At 46.3% G+C, this 22,894-nt stretch overlaps 1 protein-coding gene across 2 annotated transcripts in view; it reads right to left on the bottom strand.

Moving 5' to 3' along the window:
• Ptp36E (protein tyrosine phosphatase 36E) overlaps window positions 1-22,894 on the bottom strand; it is a 111,609-nt gene that overhangs the window by 58,028 nt on the left and 30,687 nt on the right. For both annotated transcript variants that reach the window (XM_090401095.1, XM_090401096.1), the window contains one exon: window positions 7,822-7,909. In XM_090401095.1, coding sequence (XP_090257221.1) covers window positions 7,822-7,909 — 88 coding nt within the window. The remainder of the gene's footprint in view (window positions 1-7,821; window positions 7,910-22,894) is intronic.

Genomic DNA, 22,894 nt, shown 5'->3' with positions numbered 1-22,894 from the left:
TTCGAGTTCATTCTTTTTCTCGCAGTTTTGTTTTTGTTTCTTCTCCCCTCCTTTGAATGTTTTTTTTTTAATTATTTTAGCTCCCTGTGAGCAGACGAGTTGCTCGTGGCTACTTTTGATTTTTTATTGCGATATGAAGCGAGCAGAAGATGGGAAAAGCGAATTAAAGCTGCAGTTTCGCTTCCTCATCGTTAGGGGGAGCTTCTGTTTATTGCCGACAAAATGTTAAAGATGATCGTTCTTTTTCATTTATTGCATATTTTTCCTCTCTAAATAATTTTATTTTGTTCGGAGTCATTTGACGTCATACGACAGAAACAAAAGCGGAGGATCCGCCAGGGGGTCATTGAAACATTTCCTTTTGAGAGAAACTTCACTGGCATTTGCCCAAAGAAGTTTGTCAGCTTCAAAGAATCCTTGGCCGAGATGTCGAGAGAGAAAGAAAGAAAGAAAGATGAAGTGGTTTAGTTTTAATGTTTCTTGCGCGATTTGTTCTTCGAAAAACAGAAAGTGAGACATCGCAGTTTCACGTGGGGGGTTATTTACAATTTTCCCTGTCCGTTCAGACATTTCTTTATCTTTCGTTCTTCCTTTAAGCATTTTGTTTGCGGATATTCCTTCCCTCGAACCCAAAAGGTTCGCTTCGTCCTTGAAGCGGCGAATGAAGAGCCTCTTCTGTACGGCGCTTGCGACCTTTTTGCCAGCCCGGTCGATTGCTTAGTGCAGAAGAAACAAATCGTTTCGTTTCCTTAGCTCTCCCCCCCCCCCCCTCGACCTGAATCTACGACGAAGAAAGACGTCGCACTGATGATGCCGTCTTCCTGCGATCACTGCCGACTAGGGGAGGAACAGCTCGTGCATGGCACAAGTGGCGACTCCTGTCAATCGAAGCCTTTCCTGTTCTCCTCGAGTCGCTTTCTTAATATTTTCCGAATTCAGGCGAGGTCGCCTCGTCCGTCAGTCCCGAAGGAATCACTTCTTTTTCCCCTTCTTCTTAACGCAATTCGGAAATACTTGAAAAGAAATTCTCTTCTTGGTTTAATCCGAGTGGAAGCAACGAGTTTGCACCTGAAGACGCTTCAGGACGAGGAAACTCGTATTAGAGGAGGGCAATGACTTCACATCACTTGGCTTAGTATCCCATAATGCAAAGCACATCTCCTCGATGCTATGCATTAAGGGAAGGGTCCCTACCCAGACCGGTTTCGACCTTTATTGAGGTCTCTTCAGTGGGAGCCAGACCCAGAGGTGGTGATACCAAGGTGGAAGCAATGATGAAGTCATATTTACCACTTGCCAAAAGGTGTCGCTTCTTATCATTCAAATGCTCTGCGTCAGAGATGGATGTTGGAAATGTTTTCGTTTGGTTATGCCATAAATTAACCTTGGTGTGTCTTCTGGGTCTAGCTCCCACTGACGAGACCTGAATAGAGGTCGAAACCAGTCTGGGTAGGGACCCTTCCGTTAATGCATAGCATTTTACACGTCCGACAGGGTGATTGCTTTGCATTATGGGACACTGAGGCAAGTGATATGACGTCTCTAGCAGAGAAGCAGCGTGGTCGTAAAGATACCTCACGTGCGCACTTTGTCAGAGTAAAGAATAAACACGGGATTGGAATTTCTCGTGAAAAGCAACCGAACGCACTTTCTTCAACCACGTGAAAGCGGATCTCAGAGTCGAAGTGCGTTCTTCCAGTCCGCCTTAAATGGAATCAACATCCCGAAACAAACAGCGAAACCAATTTGCATCTCGTCTCATCATTTCTTGCAACCACAACCACTTGGGCTTTCCCCAAAGTTCCCCTACACCCCCGCCCCCGAAACTTATTTAAGCAGAAACCCAATTTTCGCCATCTGAAACATCAAAACGACTTTTTTTTTAAAAAATCTACAACAAGCTTTTAATGGCGATCCTCCGATTCGATTCCTCTTCGCCAGCTGCCTTCCAGTGTTCGCCTCGTGTCATTCCCCGTTCGGCTCTTTTACGAAAAGCGTCCCTTTCAGAAATATTCACAAGCGAAACATTGCGGAAAAAAAAAAAAAAAAAAAAAAAAATTGAAAACCCGCCACACTCCGCTGGTGCGTTTTCAAAGTGCATTTTTTTTTATTATTTGCAACTAAAAATAAAAAAAATGAATCACAAGCACGTGCATAAACAAAGCACAGTGAAATAACCTTAAAGAAAGCATCGGCTATGATCCACTGTAAAATTATATCGACCGATCGCAAAGACGACCCACATGAGAATTCAAAAGAAAACAAACAAACAAAAACTCCGGGGTTAAAGTCGTTTCCGCAGACGACCAAAAAATCACGAAAGGTCTCCAGAAGAACGCACGTGCAGTCGGACTTTCCCTGCGCACACGTACTTTCCAAACATGCCGTTTGAAAACGTACCGAAAGTCAAACCTCATTCGAATCATCGGCGAAACATCCCCAATGTCGTTTGTGCCGACGTCGTTGCCACGAAGCTTATCCGGCGTCAAACAAAGTCCGAAACTCCCCGCAAGATCAATTCAGTGACCTCCGTTGAGCACTCGCCATGTCGCGATGAACGAACTCTTTCTGACAAGAGGGGAGGGAAGAGAGAGAGAGACGGGGGGAGGGCGTTCCTTTTCCTTTTGTATTGTTCTTGTTCGCAGCATCCACTTTCTTGAGTGTGTGTGTGGAGCGGCACACTCTTGAGTTCTGCGAAGTGTTTGACCATAAAGAAATATAAATGAACGACCTCCGACAAACGCGCCGAAGATTCCGCATTTGCCTTTTAAGTTACCCCCAGGAAAGGTTATTTGCAAAACGTACAGCACACTTCGTACCGTGGGTTAGCCGGGGATTATTTTTTTCTAATTTATTGTATTTTTAATTCATTTTTACTTCGTTACAAAACCCCCTCTAGAGACGAAGTGCAGAACTTTTTCAAGCCACTTCAGGCCTCCAATAAACGGGGTGTTGGTCTCTCAGGGGCCCATGAAATTTCTCCCATCTAAAGACAATCACAAACATTCGTGCCCACGGCGGAATTCGAACCTGCAGTTGGTGGGAAAGTGAGCAGGCCAGCCCCTCGGTCAGCCAGGCCGGTTCGTAATCCGAGAACGGCAAAAAGCGACCACACCTCGAAGTGCATCTCAGCTACGAAACGCTTTCCGCCAGAAGTGAGCAGCGAACGGCAGACTACTTACTTCGGCAAGAAAGGAAGTTTAGGGAAGCGTCCTTAAACGGCAGCCCCGAGTTCTCCCTCGAGGTCATTTGGCTCGCCAATTGTGCGGGGCTGTCTGCTCCGTTTGTTTGCACAGTCGGCAGAATAAGCCAACGCGGGCGTGCTCCATTAGCCGCCCCCGCCCGCGAAATTTCCCTTCTGGCGATCGAATTCTTCCTGAAGCACATCCCGGGAGTCTTAATGTCGGACCTCCGACCAAACGGTCCACTCTGAAAAGGCGTTCTTCGCTCGATTCGCACAAATTCGATTAACAAAACGAAAAACTCTCTCCGACGTCCGCTGCTGTGCTCACGCACTGCGCCCTCAACAGAGTCAAGAGATCGCAATTAATTTTCCTTTTCTTCGCTTTCGCAAGGGAGAAAAAACAGAACCCACGGATGACGGAGAACCCTGAGCAAGCGTGGCGATGCGGCAGGATGGGCGAAGAGTTGAAATAAGCCGGAACCTCCCCCCTCTTACCCTCTCAGAAAAAACTCTTCACCAGAGAAGGGTTTGCAATCAAAAGCATTTAATGGAGATTTCGCTTTGCATTTTTATTGTTTTCCATAAATTAAGCAACAAACTGCACGGCGAATTTTTATGAAATTCGTTGAAAAGGATAAAATGCGAAAGGAACGTCCACAGAAATTCAAAATAAATAGCTGAATTTAGCAACAAATAAATGTTGTCGTCCCTCAGCAATACGGCGCTCACCGCGATGCTTCATGCTGTTCACAGTGTCCAGTAGCTCGGTTAGCAGCAGCACCATTGCCCCCCCCCCAAAAAAAAAGCGCTCTTCCAAGTCCCTGAAGATATCCGGGAGAGGCCCAGCAAAACTCATCCCAGACATGCTCAGTTGGATTAAGGCAAGGAGCCCTGGCTGAGTAGGACATGCGCGCGAGAGTCTCTTCTAGAGATGAAGATCTCGACTTCGTCGCAACATTCACAGCTCCACTATGGTCGGTGCGTTCATCCAAAGAGGGGCCTCCACCATCCGTGTCCCTTTCACGGATATTGGAGGGACGACAGCTTGTTCCTGGTTCTCTCCCGCTCAGAGCACGCCTGAAACCGCTTTGTAAACAATACCCTAACCCATTGGTTTTGGGTTCAGTTGACGTTGTGCCTGCCCCCCCCTCCTGTAACGTTCCCTCCTGTTATCAAATAATCGGAGATAGCGCTCATCCACTGTGCCTTCCTTCGTTCTATCTCTTGCATGCTGTTTGCGAGTGCAGGAATTGGGTCCGTATTCTGTGAACCCCGGAAGTGCGACGGTCTGTCTCCCTTCGCCTTCCTCATACGATGAATGGCCACCTGAATTCGTTGGGTGAATGACGTTCTGCACACGTCCAAGAATTTCGCTATCAAGAAATGTCTTCGCATGCAAGACACGAAATGGAAATCCACTCCAAAATGCCGCGGATCATTTGCATATGCCGCTGACAGCACCTTTCATTTCTATACGATAACCAGAATGAGAGTCAGAGATCTTCAAGACTGAGAGTCACTTAAAGTCAGGTGCATAAATGTACCAGACTTTTAGATGTTTTTTCCCCTTTTCCTATCGATTTTTCGCAATTTTTCTCTTTGTTCCTCAGTTTATAGAAAGTAGTGTGCGTGCGTCTGTGTGCGCGCGCGTATAGTAAAGAATGAGTAAAGCTGGTATGGTAGGAAGTCAACTGAATAAATTCATATGGAATAAGAGAGAAATTAGTCAGAACACTAAATTAGCTGTATACAAGACAGTGTTCAAACCAGTTTTAACTTATGGATCTGAGAGCTGGGTCAGAAGTAAAACACTTGACCAAAGACTAGAGACCGCAGATATGAGAGTCCTGAGAAAGATTAGGGGCGTGAACAGATGGCATCAATGGCAATATCATATTAAAAACGAGGATATTAGGAAAGAACTTGACATTGTCAGCATCCAGGAATGCGTTAGCAGAGCTAATCTCAGGTGGTATGGTCACTTAAATAGAATGGGAGAGGAAAGATTAGCAAAACAAGTGTTCTCTACCAGGTTGGCAGCGCAAAACAACTCAGAGGAAGACCAAGATATAGGTGGATTGATACGGTACAAAGTGCCTTAGACGATAGAAATATAAGATCTGATAATATTGGAGTCTTGACAAGTAACAGACTGATTTGGAGGAAAATTGTAGATAGGAAGTTAGTAATGATGTAAATTTTTCATGTAGTACTGTCATATCCTGTACATCCCTTGAGGGTACATGGCAGGAATTTGATGACACACACCCTGCCCATCCAAACGGAGTCCACACTGCGTTTAGGAGAGTCTTTCCTGTTGCTTTCCACATCGGCTACAAATGAATTCCTTGGTCGTTTATAGAAAGCAGGAAGATTGTTTCGCCAAGTTGAATGTTGCGCAGATCGCGTCTGCTGCGCGTCCATCACAGAATAATCGGCTCAAGTCTGTTAGCGACGCGAGTTCAGCAGAGTATGGTAAAGCGCAGCCATCAAGCGGCACCTAACGGTAACACTAGATTGTTATCCGAAATGGTGCAAGTTCTACGGTCGACTTTCCGGGGTGAAAAACCCGAGTTTCTGGAAGGAAAAAACCTCGTTTGAAGTTTTCCGTGTGTGTGAGCGAGGCTTGAACGCAGGTCTTACCAGTCGAAGAACGAACTTGTCGTTGCTCTTGGAAAGCAACTAACGCGATGTGGACACCGTCTCGAGTCTGTTAACTGCGTGTGTTCTTCTGTCCGAGATTCATGTTTTGTGGGGTGAAAAACGCGGAAGGAGAACTCCCTCCTCCACCACCGTATCAGTCTGAATAACTCTCCTTCGGATGAGAAACAAAACAAATAAATAAATAAACCCGTGTCCAACTTCTGATAACAGAAGTGTCAGTCCAGCTAAAGACCGACTGACCAAAATAATGGAAAAGTGCGTAACGGTCGCCATCTCCACTAAGCTGCTACAACCAGCATGGAATCCGCCACTTGAAATCCACTGACCTCTTGGCTACCACGCCCATCACGGGCCGCGTTCCGTAGAAATCATGCAGAAACATTAAGTGTCGCGCTTGCCATTTCCAGAGCACGTGATCGCGTTTGTTACCGACGCCTTTCGCCCTCAGTAATTGGAAAGCAACTTCTCGCTCTGCACGTCCTCGCTCTCTTCTTGCGTCTCCACCGACGCAGGGCTCTCCCGCATCACGAGCTCTCTTTCTCCTGCACATAAACGACTCACTCACCACTAATCCTGTCCGCGCCTTTGACGACGAGAAAACCCTTTTCCATCGGATTATTCGACGGCGCTCAGTCATCCCTGGCTTCAAGATATTCTTCAACCAGCTCTTTTACGCTGATCTCCGAACCACCCTTTCAATAGGGCGAGCTTCGGCCTCCTCTTAAGAACCGGGGATTATATTCGGCTGAACGCTTACTGCTATTCGCCCATCCGGCTACGAGATCTCTGTAAATGCGAACTCCGCTCCTCCGTAGAACACTGTTTGGTACGGCTTACCGTAAACCTTCCTAAAAATTCTCGATGACGTCCGAAGAAGAGCCGCTGGTTCGTTTCTCACACCCTCGCTTCGGATTCCGTCCCACAGATGCGTGTTTCAGCTCTGTGGCTCTCGTGGAGGTGCATCCACGGTCACTGCTCCACTGAACTGGCGACCACGATTCCTCCACTTTTGTTGGAACCGTTAAAATAGAGGAGCCGCAGCAGCTGCCCAACATCCATCTGCAAATCTCCTCCTCTTTTGTTCCATTTATTTCTGTCCTCTTCCCCCCTGGAACAACATTTCCCTTGAAGCGTTCCCAAAGAACTACAACTGCAGCTCTTCAAGAAAAACCTGAATCGAGTTCTTCTTTCTCAATCCTCGCCTGCACTCCGCACTGGTGTGCTTAGAGGATCGTCATCCTCTCGCGTATGGGATCGATATTGGGAAAAACAAAAAAAAACAGGATCATAAGAAGGAAAACAATCGTGTATTCCTGGAAACTCAGCACAGCCGTCAGGATCATCGTAGGAACCACGCGGACGCCACTGCGTTTGGTCAATAAATTTGCCCGGAAATTCTTTCTGCCGCGAGTGCTCCCCATGTAATCGGGGCACGTCGCAGGGGGAGAAGGAGCAGTGTATCTGGTACCAGTGCAAGCTCCCTTCTTGCGTGCTGCCACCTTAAGTCGTGGAAAGCCATTCGCTGAATGGATCAAGGCGGAATTCAAATTGGAACCGACAGTCCCGCACCCACCGACGTGTACGAACGCACGTTCTCTTTCTCTGCTACTGAGGTGGTCGTGACATTTCGATCTTCCACGCAAACTCCGAATTACCGTGTCCTGCCTCGATAACAACGAGGCAGGACACGGCTATGTTGGTTCGTGGTCCTTCGCCACCCTCTGCACAGGAGCTCGTGGAAGACGGCGCAGAAGCGGTCCATCGCAGATGCGATCGCTTCTGATTTCCAGGTGGACGGCGAAGTAAAGGTGACGCCCTTCGTTTGCTGGCAAAAGAACCTCCGCTTTCGTCCTGGCATCGCTTGAATGGCCCAACTTGCGAAGCACGAGGCGCGAAACACTGCAGTCGTCGTGCGTGAGTGGCTATCTGCGCAGAAACTGAAGGAGAGAAAGAAAGAAAAAGCGGATACTTACAAGGGAGCAGCTTCCTGTAGCTGTTCTTGGTCTCGTTAGGCACTTTGCTCGCGTGTCTCATGCTGTGGGACTCCCCCTTGGTGGCCACCTGAAAGACAACAAAAACTCAATCAGCAACGTCCTCCTCAGACTACACCCCCCCCCCTCCCCCCAATGCACCTTCCGGTTCTGTTGCCCACCGCTGTGGTGGGCAACAGAACCAGTCTGCATCCCAACGGGTGCTTTCCTCGCTCCGCCGCGACGATTATTTGCTGTTTCCGTAAGTTCAACCGTGAGGATCTTTTTCATTTTGCGGGAGATTTTCTGCTTCTAAGCGAGGGGTTTTTCTTCGTGTCCGAGGGTGAGATGAAACTCGCATATCGAACTATAATTCACGAATTGACCAAAATGCGAATTGGAGACCAATGAGCTCCCTCGCGCACGTGTGTTCTGATCGCAGTCCTTTTGATGGACTAAAATAGGTTTTTTCCCTTCTACTTAAGTTCGAATGAAAGTGATCACCTTGACTGCGAAGTCATTAAGAAAACAGCGAGAAGAATTAATGGCGAGCGACCCACTGAATTCCGCAACGAACGCTTCCTGAAGCCTCCTTAGCCCAAGCGTGATGCTCCTCAGGTGGGAAGTGCTCGGTTCGAATTCCTTGTAGCGCGCGGAGAACCTTTACGAGGGCTTTTTCACCCGAAGGTGAGTTTGCTAATCTCGGGAGGGGGGGGAGATAGAGGGGTTGTTCCTGCGAAAGCTCGGGTTCTTCATCCCGCAAAACAGGCAAAATAACATAACGCGTTCAAAAAAAAGTGACCGAACTTTTGCGATGAAGACTTTATTGTTCATGTTACGACATTTCAAGCACTGTCCCCTCCAAAGCAGTCCCCTCTACTGGCGATACTCCGTTCTATTGTTGGAGCGCACTTTCTGTGATGCCGCGCGTTCTGTTATCGTATTTGCTCAATGCCCTCTACGGTTAGGAAACGACGTCCTTTCGGAGTGCTTTTAAGTTTGGGAAACACGAGGAAGTCTGCTTGGACCGTTTGCATTGCGAGCAGTTCCTGACTGATTTCGACAGGGTTGGTTCTCTTTCCGAGCGTCAGTCAACAAACGAATTTTGGACTGACGCGACGCATCTGAAGTTTTTCAGTCAAAATTTGATTGGATGGCAAGATCCTATGTCCACTGATGTCCACTTCGTCAGCAACTTCTTGGACAGTCAAACGACGATTTCCACGAATCGCAGCACGAACTCTCTCGACATGGTCGTTGTCTGTTGATGTGGAAGTTCAGGCCTGGGATCTTCGCCGACCGACGTTCCGCCTTTTTAAAATGATTGAAAAAGCAATTGAAATGTCTGTCCAATTGCTATCAAGTTTGCGGCAAACTTTCACTCACACTCACACACACACACACACACACACGTTGTTCTTCAAGTGCTTTCATTGTCACTCATCCGGTGAACTTCACCACTGCACGTCGAGAGTTCATCCAACGCGATGCTGATTTCCTCCGCTCTCTGAACGTCAGTGGCCGAACCACGAGGTCACTTTCACAACGATTATTTTCGACGACATTCCCGTCCCCAAAAAAGCAACCGTGAGGGTTTCATTTCCGACGCCCATCGGAATTTCTTCGAGCAGCACATTCGCTGGTGTGTTCCCCCCCCCCCTCCCCCAACAGATAATCGCGGACATCCACGTCGTAATGGGATCCGAAGCGCATCCCGATTGTTGGCGGGCAGATGTGTCCGCCATCACGGCAGTTCTGGAACGAACGCATTTCTGGAAAGTGTTCGTGGAGGAAAAGCAGCCCCAACCAGAGTTGAAGAGGGGGAGGGGGCACTTCCTTCTGATTTGCGATTGCCCTTCGCCTAAGAAATCGGGCAGGAAAGGAGACGGGGAAGATACGCCGCACGAACAATGATAACATAAAATAGTGTTTTTTTTTTGTGTGTGTGTGTGTGTGTGTGTGTGTGTGTGTGTGTGTGTTAGATACTGTCACTGAACTCGCAGTGACTGTTTCGAACTAACTTAATTCTCTAGTAACCAGTATGGCTACGGCCCTTGGCTACACATAAACACACCAACTAACTTACTTCATCACTAAAACCAGTAGCTTATTATAAACTACGAAAACAAGCCGAAATGTATTTTACTCTATTTGTATATAAAAGGAAACTTTCATTAACTGTAACAAAAGAGATAGCCAAAAATAAGTGTGATTACCAACAGAAATGAGAGTAATCCTGTACTTGAACTGTATTGAATAATAGCGTGCATTGAATTGTATAATATAAAAACATCTTCTATACTTGATGTGAAACCCTTTTGGACGGTCTCGTGGGCGTTCGTAATTTCGTCCGAAATGCAAACACGATCACGATTTCTTCACGACTTGCGGAAAACAGCCGCAGCAAACGTTAAGAAAGAGAAATTCTCTCTCTTACTTGACCTTCGATTGACTCGAATCCAAAGGAACGTTTTTAGTGCGCGTGCAGCTGCAGAACGGACAGGAGTAATTCCTTCCGATCATCTACGACGGCGGGTTTGTCCTTCGTTCCTCGCGACCTCATTTTCGGAAGGTCGGAAGTATTCGCAAGGTGGATACAGGGGAAACACAGCCATCGGCTCCCCCCCCCCTGTGAATTTCGATCGAATCCTCGAGTGTCGTTACAGAGAGAATTTCGATCGCAAACACGAGGGGAGAAAGGGGGGGGACACACGTTTTAAGCTCGTGGGGGAAGTTCACGTCCTTGTGTAACCCGAGGGAGAGAGCAGCTCGTTCTTCGAGTTTGCGAAATTGCCGTGTTTCGGGTTACTGTAGAAACGCAGCGATAAGGTCGGTGAAAGTGCGGGTGTCAGCCGTGTGGGAGGGAAGTTAAAAATAGTGGCAACTATGGAATGCCGTCCGTCTCTATATCATACTTCGGCCCAGATATTTTCTGCTCCCTTTGTTAGTGCCAACTCCGAGTAGCTGCGGCGAAGAACAAAAACTGAAAACGCCTCCCTCGCTTGGCACGGCGAGAACTCGAAGCACCCTTCTCGACAGCGGACATTTTTAATTGCGACGCAATCGCGTATTCCGGAGGGAAGAGGGAATTGCGTCCCTGGAAATGAAAGATTTCCATCTCCACCGTAAACGTGACCCGCGAATGACCTCATTTACGATTTCTTTCTTCGTTTCTGTCGCTGAATTGGGTTTGCTGGGAAAAACTAAGATATTCGCACGAAGGCGCCCTCTGGTAATAGAATCAATTCTCGTTCCCATTGAAAGAACGCTTCGGCGCATAAGGACGGAAATACGCCATCCCCCTCCAAAGAGTTCAAAGAAATTTGAAAGATCTGAGAAGGTGACGTTTCTGATTAAAAAAAAAAAAAAATGAACTATTACACCGTTGTCTGGTGTGAAGAATGTCACCATCCTCCTATTATCACCTGGGCTTCGGACCAGAACGTCGTCCGACCCACTAGGAAGCTGGGAGATGAACGTCCAGCACGTCTTCTGGAGAAGCATGTCGGAGAGTGCGAATGCCAATAACAGATCATTTCTCAATAGCAGTCAAAATAAAACCAAACAACGTGCGAAGAAATAAACATCGGAGGGGAAAATAAAAAACAAATAAAGATTGAATCGGTTTAATGGAAACAGAAAAAGAATCTGAAAAGCTTTCACAGGAGGATCCCTTCGAAGATTGAACAAGCTGGTGAAGAACGAAATCGAAGAGGAAGCCTTCTTCCATGGGGGTGCAGGAAATTCATCGAAAGATAACTCATCGAACGATAATTCATCGAAAGGCAGTTCATCGAACAACAATTAATCGACACGCAGTTCCTCGAAAAAACAATTCACCAAGAACGAATCGCGTGGGTGAGAAACCACGTTTAAGAAACCAGCGCAGTTTTTCTTGGATTAGCTGGTGACGCAGTTGCAGCTCGCCACGGTATTCCCCTCGTGTATGTTCTGCACGCGGGTGGCAAGTTTTTTTTTTTTGGGGGGGGGGGGGGGGAGGGAGGTACTCCTTTCAGTCTGCATATGTGCTTCGTGTATTTGACATGACCTGGAATCAGCGAATCTGGCGATTTGCAGAAGGATTCCTTGGGACGCGAGGGAGATTGAGTTTGCCGATTCATTTCGGGATCGAGTTGCAACAAGGGCGGAAAAAGAAAGAAAGAAAGAGTAAGTTATTCATAAATGGAAACCAATATACTGCCGACGATAACATACCACATAAGCAGCGACAGTATGAATATATGAAGTCCGGACTTTAACCTTAGCGTATTTCGCCATCGGAAACTAATACGGCAACCAAATTATCGTGAAAACAGCTCTCTTTCTTTTGCTTTGTCGTCCCTTACGATGTTCCCACAACATCGCGTTTCTGAAATTTACGACGAATTTTCATTATGGCATGCTGATCTCCCCCCCCCCGTTTTACCCTTCAACGCGTGCAATTGTCGTTTCCTGAGGAAACGACAATCCTCGACATCCCCGAAACAACCCACGACATCCTAGAAAAACACTTTTCGACGATGTCGTGGGCGATTAAAATCCCAGAATTTTGCGGTGCAATTCGTTATCAATCCGGATGGTTCGTTCGCGGGCAACATCTGGACGGCATGGGCGCTTCCTCACCGAAAGTAAGGCGAGGAAGTGCCCATGCCGTCCACGGATGTTCAATTACAGACTAATAGTAATAATCATCATCCTCCTTATCCAAACGGTTAATGGGTAGCAATGCTACTTGGCTGGAGAACAACTGCACAACAAGATGGCTTGTTGTGCAGTTGTGCTTGTTGTGCAGGGATTTTCTCCCATTTCCGGGAGAAAATCCTTGCCGTGTCGGTATGAGACCCGCCTTCATTTGAAGAGGACTGGTAAAGGTTCATGGACGGGATTTGAACAAAGGGTTCGTTTATACCGACTGAACTACCCAGGATGAATTGTTAACACTTAATGGACAAAATATTAGCGATCTCCAATAGCGTGTCGGTCCTCCTCTAGCGCGAATAACAGCTCGTGATCCACCAGATACCGGAGAGTTGCGGAGGTCATGCCTGTTTCTGGACTATTTGGCATTTACCCGTGACCGTCGATTGCAATACACTGTTCAGAAGCTGCGATGTCTGCCTCTTTATCGTCTACGTTCACTTTGGATGCGTTCCACTCTGCGCGGGGGGATGCCTGGGTCGACTTCCCATCACCCCGATCTCTAATGTTTCGTCCATCGAGTGCTTACGCCATCCGTTCACCAATTAGGATTGGGTCAATTTTACTCCGATCAGGCTGCAAAAATTCGTTGACCTGTTCCAGTCCAACCGTATTCGGGACTAGAAAGGGACAGCGTGTCGACGTGACCTCTTGCAATAACTCTGACTGCTATAAATTTCGGGATTTGTGAAACGCACGAGAAATTGTCTGCACGGTTTGGTTTTAGTCCCAACAGGGTCGCTTTCGTGAGAAAACATTTGGGGTCGAAGTTTAAAAACAACAATTCCGCTCTGAAATTTTATAGTTCAAAGGGTCCCTTTTGATGCGGCCATTCTTGTGAACAAATTAGGCAGAACGAGATTTGTTGTCACGAGATCCCTCGCCATTTGCACGAAGAAACAAAACGCACCCTCACCGAAGAAGGTTCGGAAATGCGGCCAAATAATTATTACTGGTTGGCCGAGCGGTTAACGTATCCGGTTGCGGTCGAATCCCGCGTAAGCAGGGATGCTTGGGATCGTCTTCTACCTCCCCGCATTCATTCACCCCAGTGTAGATACGCTCTCCCAGCATGGACTGGGTCACCGTGGGACTGTAGACCCAAACCTCCCGCAATCCGATAGGCCTTCACCCCGTAGAAAAATAGGCTGTTCATCGTCATCGATTATTACTGGTCTCGACGACCACCTGCTTACGTTGTTTGCATCTCGGGCGACGTTAGGTATTCTCGCCGAACAATATTTCTCAAGAAAATTACTTTTTCGATGAATTATGAAACACTTCGTCGAGAAATAATCGGGGAATTGTTTTTGCGATCAACTGCATTTGCAAGAAGTCGTCGTCCGCATTTATTCGACGAGTTGCCTTTCCTTAAAGTGTCGCGAGATGAATTGCTTAGTCGACTTCTTCGGTGACTTTTCTGCCACCGTTTTGTACGCTCACTCACTGTGGAGGAAGATTTTTAAACGAATGGCTCTCCAGCCCTCGCAGCAAGTCGGAAAAGAGGGGTCACCCGTCAGCAATCTCGGAACATGAACTACAACGAATGGTAAACACTAATGAGGCCGTAGCATGTGACGGAGTAATTGCAAGAACGCTAGAAACCTTTACCGGATACCACCGAAGACTTGTCCTTCGTCTCATAAAGAAATCCTTCTCAACTGGCGAATTCAAAACAAACGTAAACACCAACAGTCTGCAATTCGTCGACAATTGCACGAGCTGCAGAACAATCTCTGTTTTATTCAAAAACCTCTGAACTCGCAATGAAAAAAAAAAAAAAAACATTACTATTTTAAATTCAATAAATTTTCAGTAAAAACAGTACGGACCCCTTAAAAATGTAGCACCGAATAAGCTTGGCTGAAAGGTCAATTAAAAGAGCATCATCGGCAGTAGACACATTAAAATCAGCAGTTATTTTCATAGACGTGCAGAAAGCCTCGTGTTACATCGATTTCAAAAACTCCACCCCTTCGGAATTAGGGAAATGTCACCCTTGGTTTCAAACTTCCTTAGAAAACATGTGGCGAGCAGTTCAAATAAAAGGCACGTGCAGCGAACTCATTAAAACTGCAGTTCCTCAAGGCTCAGTTCTATTTATTTCCGATCTAACAAATGACTTCTGTTCGATGGAAGTGCCGTGCAGCAAAAGTTTCCTCGTGAAGCGACACGCCAGCCTTCAAACGTCACCCGGAATCTGATTGGTTAAGCCTGCACACGTGGCTCAGTGAAAACAAAGTCAAAAGGAAAATTCAGACGACTAAATTCATCCTGCTGGAAATGAAGGGAACACAAGCAATCCCGTCAGTCAAGAACATTCCCGAAGCGACTGCAGTTACGGAAGTATTCAGCAGTTCGACATTACCACAATCTAAACAAACGCGAATCGTAATTTAAAATGGAAAATTCACATCCAAGCAAAGTGAGGTCACACGTCGTGTAAAGTGCGTAACATCCCTTGCCGAATTAAAGAAAATCTTCAGTTTTAATCATACTGCAGTTAACAACCCTAACCCCTCAATGGCAGGGGTTATCTACCTTCACAGCATCTTCTTACATCGACATAAAGTCGGATCAGCTTCGATGACCGGCACAGCAGAACCCTCAGGCACGAGGGTCTGCTTTTCCGGGCGGCTCAGGCAAAAAAAGTATCGTACAGCCCTTTCCCATTCCTCGCCCCAACAATCTCTCCTCTCCTCTCTTAAGGGAGGAGAGCTCAGAAATGAGAAATCGGAAGGATCCTTGAAGAGAGGATGAAGACTTTCTTCGAGCCATCAACGACGCTGAAACATTTGCTTACTTTAACTTGCATGAATATTAATGCAGTTCAGAGTAGAGTGATAATACTCGATGTAAACACGCGCGCGCACACACACAGTTATATGTATAACACCACATGAATCTTGGACAGATCATTTGATCCCTCAGATCGGGGCTGTCCAACCTTAGGTAATCCGAGGGCGCATTAAAAAAAAAAAAAAATCCGAGTAATTTGGTGAGCAGCGGCGACACAACCTCGAAAGGTGAACAAACGAACGACAATAATTGGGCTCTAATCACGCACTCACGTTCCTCGTGAGCTCCCGGAGAATGCGAGTTGGAACAAAACAGTGGAAGAACGCTTTTTTGACGCATCTAATATTCAGAAAACACGTGGGGAGTTACACGGGGATGTGAAAGCACCAAATAAAATTACCAACTTCGAGATTATCGATTAGTGACAGAATTAAAATATGTAATGCGCTTTCGATCAAATTATTGTTTTTTTTCGCTCGAGAAAATCAAAACCCACAGGGGGGGGGAGGGCGCATAAAATCGTACCACGGGCCGCATGCGGCTCGCGGGCAGTGCTTTGGATAGCCCTGCCTTAGATTAATACCGATTTGCTCCAGAGCGGTGTTTCCCAAAGCATAACCGTGGGGGGGGGGGGGGGGATATGTGAAAGACTTTAGGGGTTTGTGTCACTTTGTTTTAATGGATTGCTTTTTTGGCATTCATATTTTTGTCTCCGTATGTAGAGGAAGTTAATGAAGGTGCGCCTCTTCGCATGTATCGACTAGGCTCCCTTACGATCATGTCTGGTTTGAACCCTGCAGTCGGAACTCTGCTTGATTTCGTAATCATTCGTATCTGAAACTGTAGCGGTCCTCAGCGATTGTTTCACACCCGTGCGTGCATCTACTCTTATTTATATTAGAGGAATGACGGATAGGCAGGTTATATATGCGCGCGGATAATGCTCTCACTTTTATTCTGAAAGCGTTTTACTTGCTATGATATGTGTGTAATAAGGACTGTAGTAGCACATTAAAGATCAAGCCAGAGAAGGCGTGATGTAAAATACGAGAAAAATTGATCAAAGAGAATTGAAGGATGGGTGGATAAAAATATGATCCTGTACGAGGGTCAACATGGCTTTGTGAAGGGTCGGTCATGCCTTAGTAATTTTTTTTATAACAGAGTAACAGCTGAGTTGGATAAAGGAAATGGCTACAAGATGAATTTGCAAAGGCATTTGACACAATCCCACAGGGAACTCGGTTATGCAAATTAGAACAAATGGCGATGGATATTGAAAATGTCCATATTGAAACAGATTTGGAAAAATGAACAGGAAAATAAGAAACAAAAAAGCAAGGAAACAGGAAAGTCAGAAAATAAGAAAAGTCAGGTAAGTGACATTGTCAGCCAAAAAAAAAAAAAAAGAAATTATTTGGTTTGGTGAATAAAACATGCTGCAGATGAGAAAGAAAGTTATAACATCGAGTTTTCCTGGAGTGAAATTTAAAAATATAACTCAAGTAATTCAAAAACAGAAAAGAAAAGTAAAAGAAATGGTAGTCTTATAGGTACTAACGACTGAACTAGCAATAAGTTCAGTATGACAGAGGACATGAAAGGATTGCTGGAAGAGGCGAGAGGGAAGAGTGAGAAAGTGAAAATCGTCAGTATTTTACTTCGCTATGACAAAAATGAATCAAAAAGAAGGACTTTGATGGGAAACGATTCGATGCGCAGGCTGTGGAGAAGGAATGGAGGCGAGTTTTGGGATGTGTGGAGTGAGTTTGAGGGAAGATTGGTATAAGAGGGATGGCCTACACCTGAATGCGTTTGGTATCAGGAGGCTGGAAAAACTAATAACTGGTATGAGACCTAACACAGAAAGCCAGGGAAACTAAATTATAAAGGAAAGAATGCTATGAATGCGAGTGTAAGAGCGACAATGGTATATAACTGTGGTAATGACGGGAATGGGCTTTGTCATGGAAATGTTGACGAAGAGAGTACGATTTCGGGTTTAGGTTCGTCCGGTTCGGACCCATGATATGTGTATAAAGATGTCTACATGTGTAAGGCATTAGAGAAGAATAGAGTGTGTCAGGCATACAAGAGTATACAAAAGAGCAAACAGGTAGATTATTATGTCTGTACACGAAGGCTAGGAGTATCAGAAACAAAGGGGTAGAGTTTGTTGTCTTGGTTGATATGTTGCGATCTCAGATTGTAGGAATTAGTGAGACCTGGCTATCAGAATCAGACATACTGAATGGTATCGAGTGTAAAGGGTGCAGCATTTTTAGGAAGGATAGGAGAGTAGGGGGCGTGCTGCTAATGATATCGCATGACTTGAATCCAGTTACTGTTAAGGCTTATGATTGCAATACTACTAACAGTATTTCATGTGGCAGTGAGTTGGAAGCCATCTGGTGTGAGTGGAATCTAACAAGACCAAATACATAGTGGAGTGTTGTTACAGACCTGGTGGATCGGTTGCTAGTGATGAAGAAATGCATCAACAAATAGAAAAGGTGAGCGCGAAAAGAATAATCATACCGGGAGACTTTAATTATCCAAATACTGATTGAGTAGCAGTAAAATCTCGTGAGAAGAATGAAAATGCACTTATTGAGCTGTTGTAGGAAAACTTTCTCAAACAGCATGTGACAGAAGGAACACGAGGGCAAAGAGTGTTACATTTCATTATAGTGTCAGAGTTCAGTTCAAGTCGCAACTATTCTGTCTCCGGTTGGTGACAGTGATCATGCGGTACTCACTTCGGAAGTGACTAAGTTTATGAATGTTCCATTTAGAAAAGGTTACATACTGAACTGCAAAGAAGGAAATTATGACCAACTGAGGAGTATTCTGAGTTCAGTGGAATTGGATTGGTTGCTGGATGAGAAGAATATCGACAGTGCATGGGAAGCATTTAAAAAATGATGCGATATCAGAATGTGTTCCGAGAGTTCGAAGAATAAATAGAGTAGGAGTGAAATGGATGTGTAATCTTATTAAGCAAGAGATTCGTAAGAAAAGAACGATGTGGAAGGAATACCGTTTGCATAAGGATGATGAACGTTATAAGCAGCAGGCTAGAATAGTCACAGCTGTTGTATGGAAAGCTAAGTCTAAGAGTGAAAAGAAACTGACTCTGCAAACTAAAGACAACTCACGACTTCTATTGATATGCTGCAAGTAAAACAAAGAATGAATATTCTAAATCCAGATGGCGTGAGGGTTACAGATGCCGAGGAGGTCGTTCAACTAATAAGCTATCAACGTGACATTGACCTCACTGCTACCTCTTCTCTGGACGAAGAAATGCAGAGTGTGAAGCCGAGGGATTAGAGCTGTTGCAGAAATTGAATAAGAATTCAGCAATAGGGACTGATGGGATAGCAGCACGTGTGCTAAAAGAGTGCTCAGCTGAAATGGTCATTCCTTTGACCAGGCTATTTAATATGAGTCACAGAACAGGGAAGATTCCACAGGAATGGAAGGAATGTGTGGTAATTCCATTGCACAAGGATGGTGCGAAGACAGATGTATCCAACTATCTACCAAGTAGTATCTCAGGTGTGGTGGTGAAGAATTTGGAAAAATTGATTAGGGCTCGCATTTAGAAATGGGTTGACAGTGAATCTCTACTTTGCAATGAACAACATGGGTTTACTAAGGGAAGGTCATGTTTTAGCAACTTGCTCACATTCTATAACAATGTTACAATTGAACTAAATAAGGGGAATGGATACACCATGATATGATACGTTTAGATTTTGCCGAGGTTTTTAACATAATACAGCATGGCAGACTGCCGCATAAATTGGAGAAAATGGGTTTAGGTTATAGAATATTAGCGTGGATAAGAGGATGGCTGACTGACAAATATCAAAAAGTGGTGTATGGGGGATGTGAGATTACATCCCCCGTATACCACTCCTTTCCAGATTTTCCTTTCCAGTAAAGCAATGCCACCATACCGACGTGCTTCAAGAACTATTCATTCCGAAGAAAGAAACTTCAAGCTGTGCATCAGACTTTAGACCTACTACCATCTCCCCTGTGATGCTTAGACTCTATCATAAAATCTTAGTTAAACGACTTCAGCAACATACACAGCATGATTATAGACAGAGAGCTTTTGTCCCTTGGGACAGCTGTGCAAAGAATATATATCTTCTTTGTTCTCTTCTCTCTGATTCCCGAAGCCACCTTAAGCCTCTATATATGGCGTCGCTGGACCTCCAAAAGGCCTTTGATAGCGTCTCCCTTCCTGCTCTCCTTCGAGCGCTGTCTATTGCTGGATGTCCAGAACCCTTTCTTTACTATACTTGGGTAGCTCCCCAGGGTGAACCTCTATCTCTCCTTTTCTTTAACTGTTTCATAGATGAGTTTCTCCACTCTCTTCCTAGCCATACAGGCTACTCTCTAGGCGCTTCTTCCTTTAATGCTATGGCCTTTGCGGACGATCTTATTCTCGTAGCCTCTACTAAGATAGGCTTGCAGGAACTCCTTGACCAGACAGTTGACTTCTTCTGTATTCGAGGCCTTTTTATTAATGTAGAGAAGTCCTGTTCTTTAGCTCTTGTCCCCTTTGGTCGTGACAAGAAGCTTAAGGTCGAGACTATAGAGTTTCCCTGAATGGGAGGCCGTTGCATGCTTTGACCATCCTGGAAGAGTGGAGATACCTCAGTATCGTGTCCACCCAAAACGGAAGGTCTTCTGTCCCTTCTATCCTAGAAGCTGGGATTGCTTCTTTGAGGAATGCTCCTCTCAAGCCCCAGCAAAGACTGTTTCTCCTTCCCCACTATTTCCTACCTCGCTTTTGCCACAAGTTGGTGCTTGGTAGGACAAATATCTCGGTCCTGTCCCGAATGGACAGGGCTCTCCGTTCAGACGTGAGATCATGGCTCCGACTGTCTCCTGATACCCCTACTGCATATTTCCACGCGAGGGTGAAGGACGGCGGACTCGGGGTTCCATCACTTAGATGGGTGATCCCACGCCTGTGGCTGTCCATAATCGTGAAATTAAAACTATCTTCTTCCCCTGTCTGCAGAGAAGCTTACTACATCCTATTAATACAAGACTTTAGGTGAGCTAATGGCTGGTCTCATTATCAAGGCACCTTAATTGAGTCAGCAGGACCTGCAGAACAAAAGGGACGAGCATCTCCATTAAAAGAATCATATCTGGTGCCTCCCCAGTATGATTGGGTAAGGGATGGCACCAGACTCCTCCCTGGGTTAGAGTATATTGACTTTATCAGGACGAAGACCAATGCCCTGCCTACTCGAGCTGAGCCCGCACAGCTCGATGGGGCAGTGACGACTCAAACTGTAGAGCTGGCTGCCACTACAGTGAGACATTGTCTCATATAGCGCAGCGTTGCTTCAGCACCCATGGGGTGCGGAGACAATGATTCTGACTTTCAGAAAATTCTGACTCCCTGGAGGTCTTTCTTAATAATAATAAAGAGAAACCGGCCAGAAGGACGCTCGTAATTAAGGAGGACAACTGGAACAAGGACTGACCAGCTTATTTCATCGGATCTCGTTTCGAAAGCCTGCGTGGCAGGGCGAGGGCCCACACATAAGCTCGACACAGGAAGGCCTTCGGCGCCGCGTGAGTGGAGGAAGGTGTGAAGGAAAGTTCTTACAATGGCGACAGGGGATCGTATTCCAATGAGAATTAGTTCGGTAGGAAACTGGCGGTCGTCAGGCAGTTTCTCTCTCTCCGTCAGCAAGAGTTTTCGTTTGAACAAAAAACTACGGAGGGCGTTCCGAAAGTAATGTGACGTCACCCGACGAACAGCGCTTGAAATGGCCTTGAAAGGTGTCCAGGCTTGTCCCCACCCCCCTACCTTTCGCCACAGCTTAGTACACGGTCGAAGCTGTGCGATCGAAATTGCATTCCTCGTGCACATGGGGAGGAGTTTTCGTGGATGCTCGGCCAACGGAGTGCCTAAAACGCGATTTCAGTTTTCTCGATGAAATTCGCTGACTGAGCGAAGCGAATTCGGCCTCCAGATACGCAGATTTCGTTGTCGGTTGCTTTCTCGAATCGAAAACGGGATTCGATCGCCATGCAGGCGAGAGGGTCCACTAAACACAAAGTTCCCGATTGCGCAGCACCGGCAATATGGGTTTTGATGCGCCCTCTACAAAAGGGAAGACTCCCCAGCGAAGTGCTTTCGAGGATAGCTCTGATTACCGACCAGGAGGGACCAGCGTTTGGAAAGCGGTCTTTAAGGCTTTCCGTATTTTGCATTCTTGAAGACGAAACGTGCTCGAGAATGAGCCCCTTGAGATGCTGCCGTCGGATCCGAGGATTAAGCAGCAACGGCACAACAGAGGCCCGCCTTGAGTCACCTTCCTTTAACTGGCCAAAGGTTCTTCAAAGAGGTGTCGCTTGGTTCGTTGGCAAAGGGAATATGCGATGACTGCCGACTACGCAGCGCTTGCCAACACGAACTGTGCGAACCTTGCACACGCGCGCGCCATGGCCGAGATGTCACAAGACGAAATTCTTTGTTTTTAGTGCCTTTCTCGGCACTGACTATTACGAGGGGGAAATCGCGTTTCGAAAGGCAAAGCGGGGTTCTCCGTGCGTGGAGCGCTCTTCCCAATCAAGCGCATGCAGGACGAGAGGTCTCCTTTTTTATTGAGCGACGGCGAAGTTCGATTTAGAGGCTTTGACGGGCTCGTCGAAATTGCGGTTGGCGTTGGAAATTTCCTGCACGTTCCGCATCCCCGGGGATTCGTTCTTTGTGGGAGTCAGCGATGTCTCGTGCGCCGTTTGTGGGCAGTCAACTCATCAACGTATGGTTTGCCTCCACACCAGCAGAATTAACGGAGCACGCCGCTTCCACAACGCAGCTAATTCCGCCTGGACTCTCCCCCCCCCCCCTTGTTTTTCGAGTTGTTCCGCGGTTGTTTGTGTACAAACAGCAACGTCGGCCACTTGTCCAATCGCAACTGATAAGCGGTTTTCCACTTTAAAATGCGACAGCATTCGTTGTTGCGTGCGAAACCACACTCCGTCGCACGCGCATTTGGTAATCGGAAATGTGTTCCACTAACACCGAAATCGATCGCCCTGAGCATCTGCCTCTACAGGGAAAGGGAAAGAGGCGATGACTCGAATTCTCTGCTCCCTGCGCTTTTTTTTTTTGGGGGGGGGGGACAGTGAATGAAGAAAACAGAAATTCAGACACGAAGCTTCCGCAGGCGACGAAAGATCTTTTTCAGTGCGCACAATCGTCGAAGTTCTCTTCATATTTTGGATGCCGCACTCGTGGACGCATCCCATCGCACCAAACGTGACCTCACACAAAATCAAACCGATGACTGCGAGGGGCGTCTCCTCCCCTAATAAATAGCCGACGATTTCGGAAGGATAAAAAAACCTGAAAAAAGCGGGGGGGGGGGGGGTTTCGGAATATATTCATTCCTTGACTCTTTCAGAGGATGCGTCGCTTCACGTGAAGAAGTTCGGGACGTGAAAGAAAGAAACAGGCCAACCTGGTGAGAGAGAAGGAATGAAAGAACCGACTTTCTAGAAGTGAGATTTGGACAGAGAGAAAGAAAGAAAG

Source organism: Typopeltis vanoorti, chromosome 12 (genome assembly GCF_054136105.1).
Source record: "Typopeltis vanoorti isolate ZY-2024b chromosome 12, IOZ_Tvanoo_1.0, whole genome shotgun sequence".
Taxonomy (NCBI): domain Eukaryota; kingdom Metazoa; phylum Arthropoda; class Arachnida; order Uropygi; family Thelyphonidae; genus Typopeltis; species Typopeltis vanoorti.
This window is presented reverse-complemented; position numbering and strand designations above follow the sequence as displayed.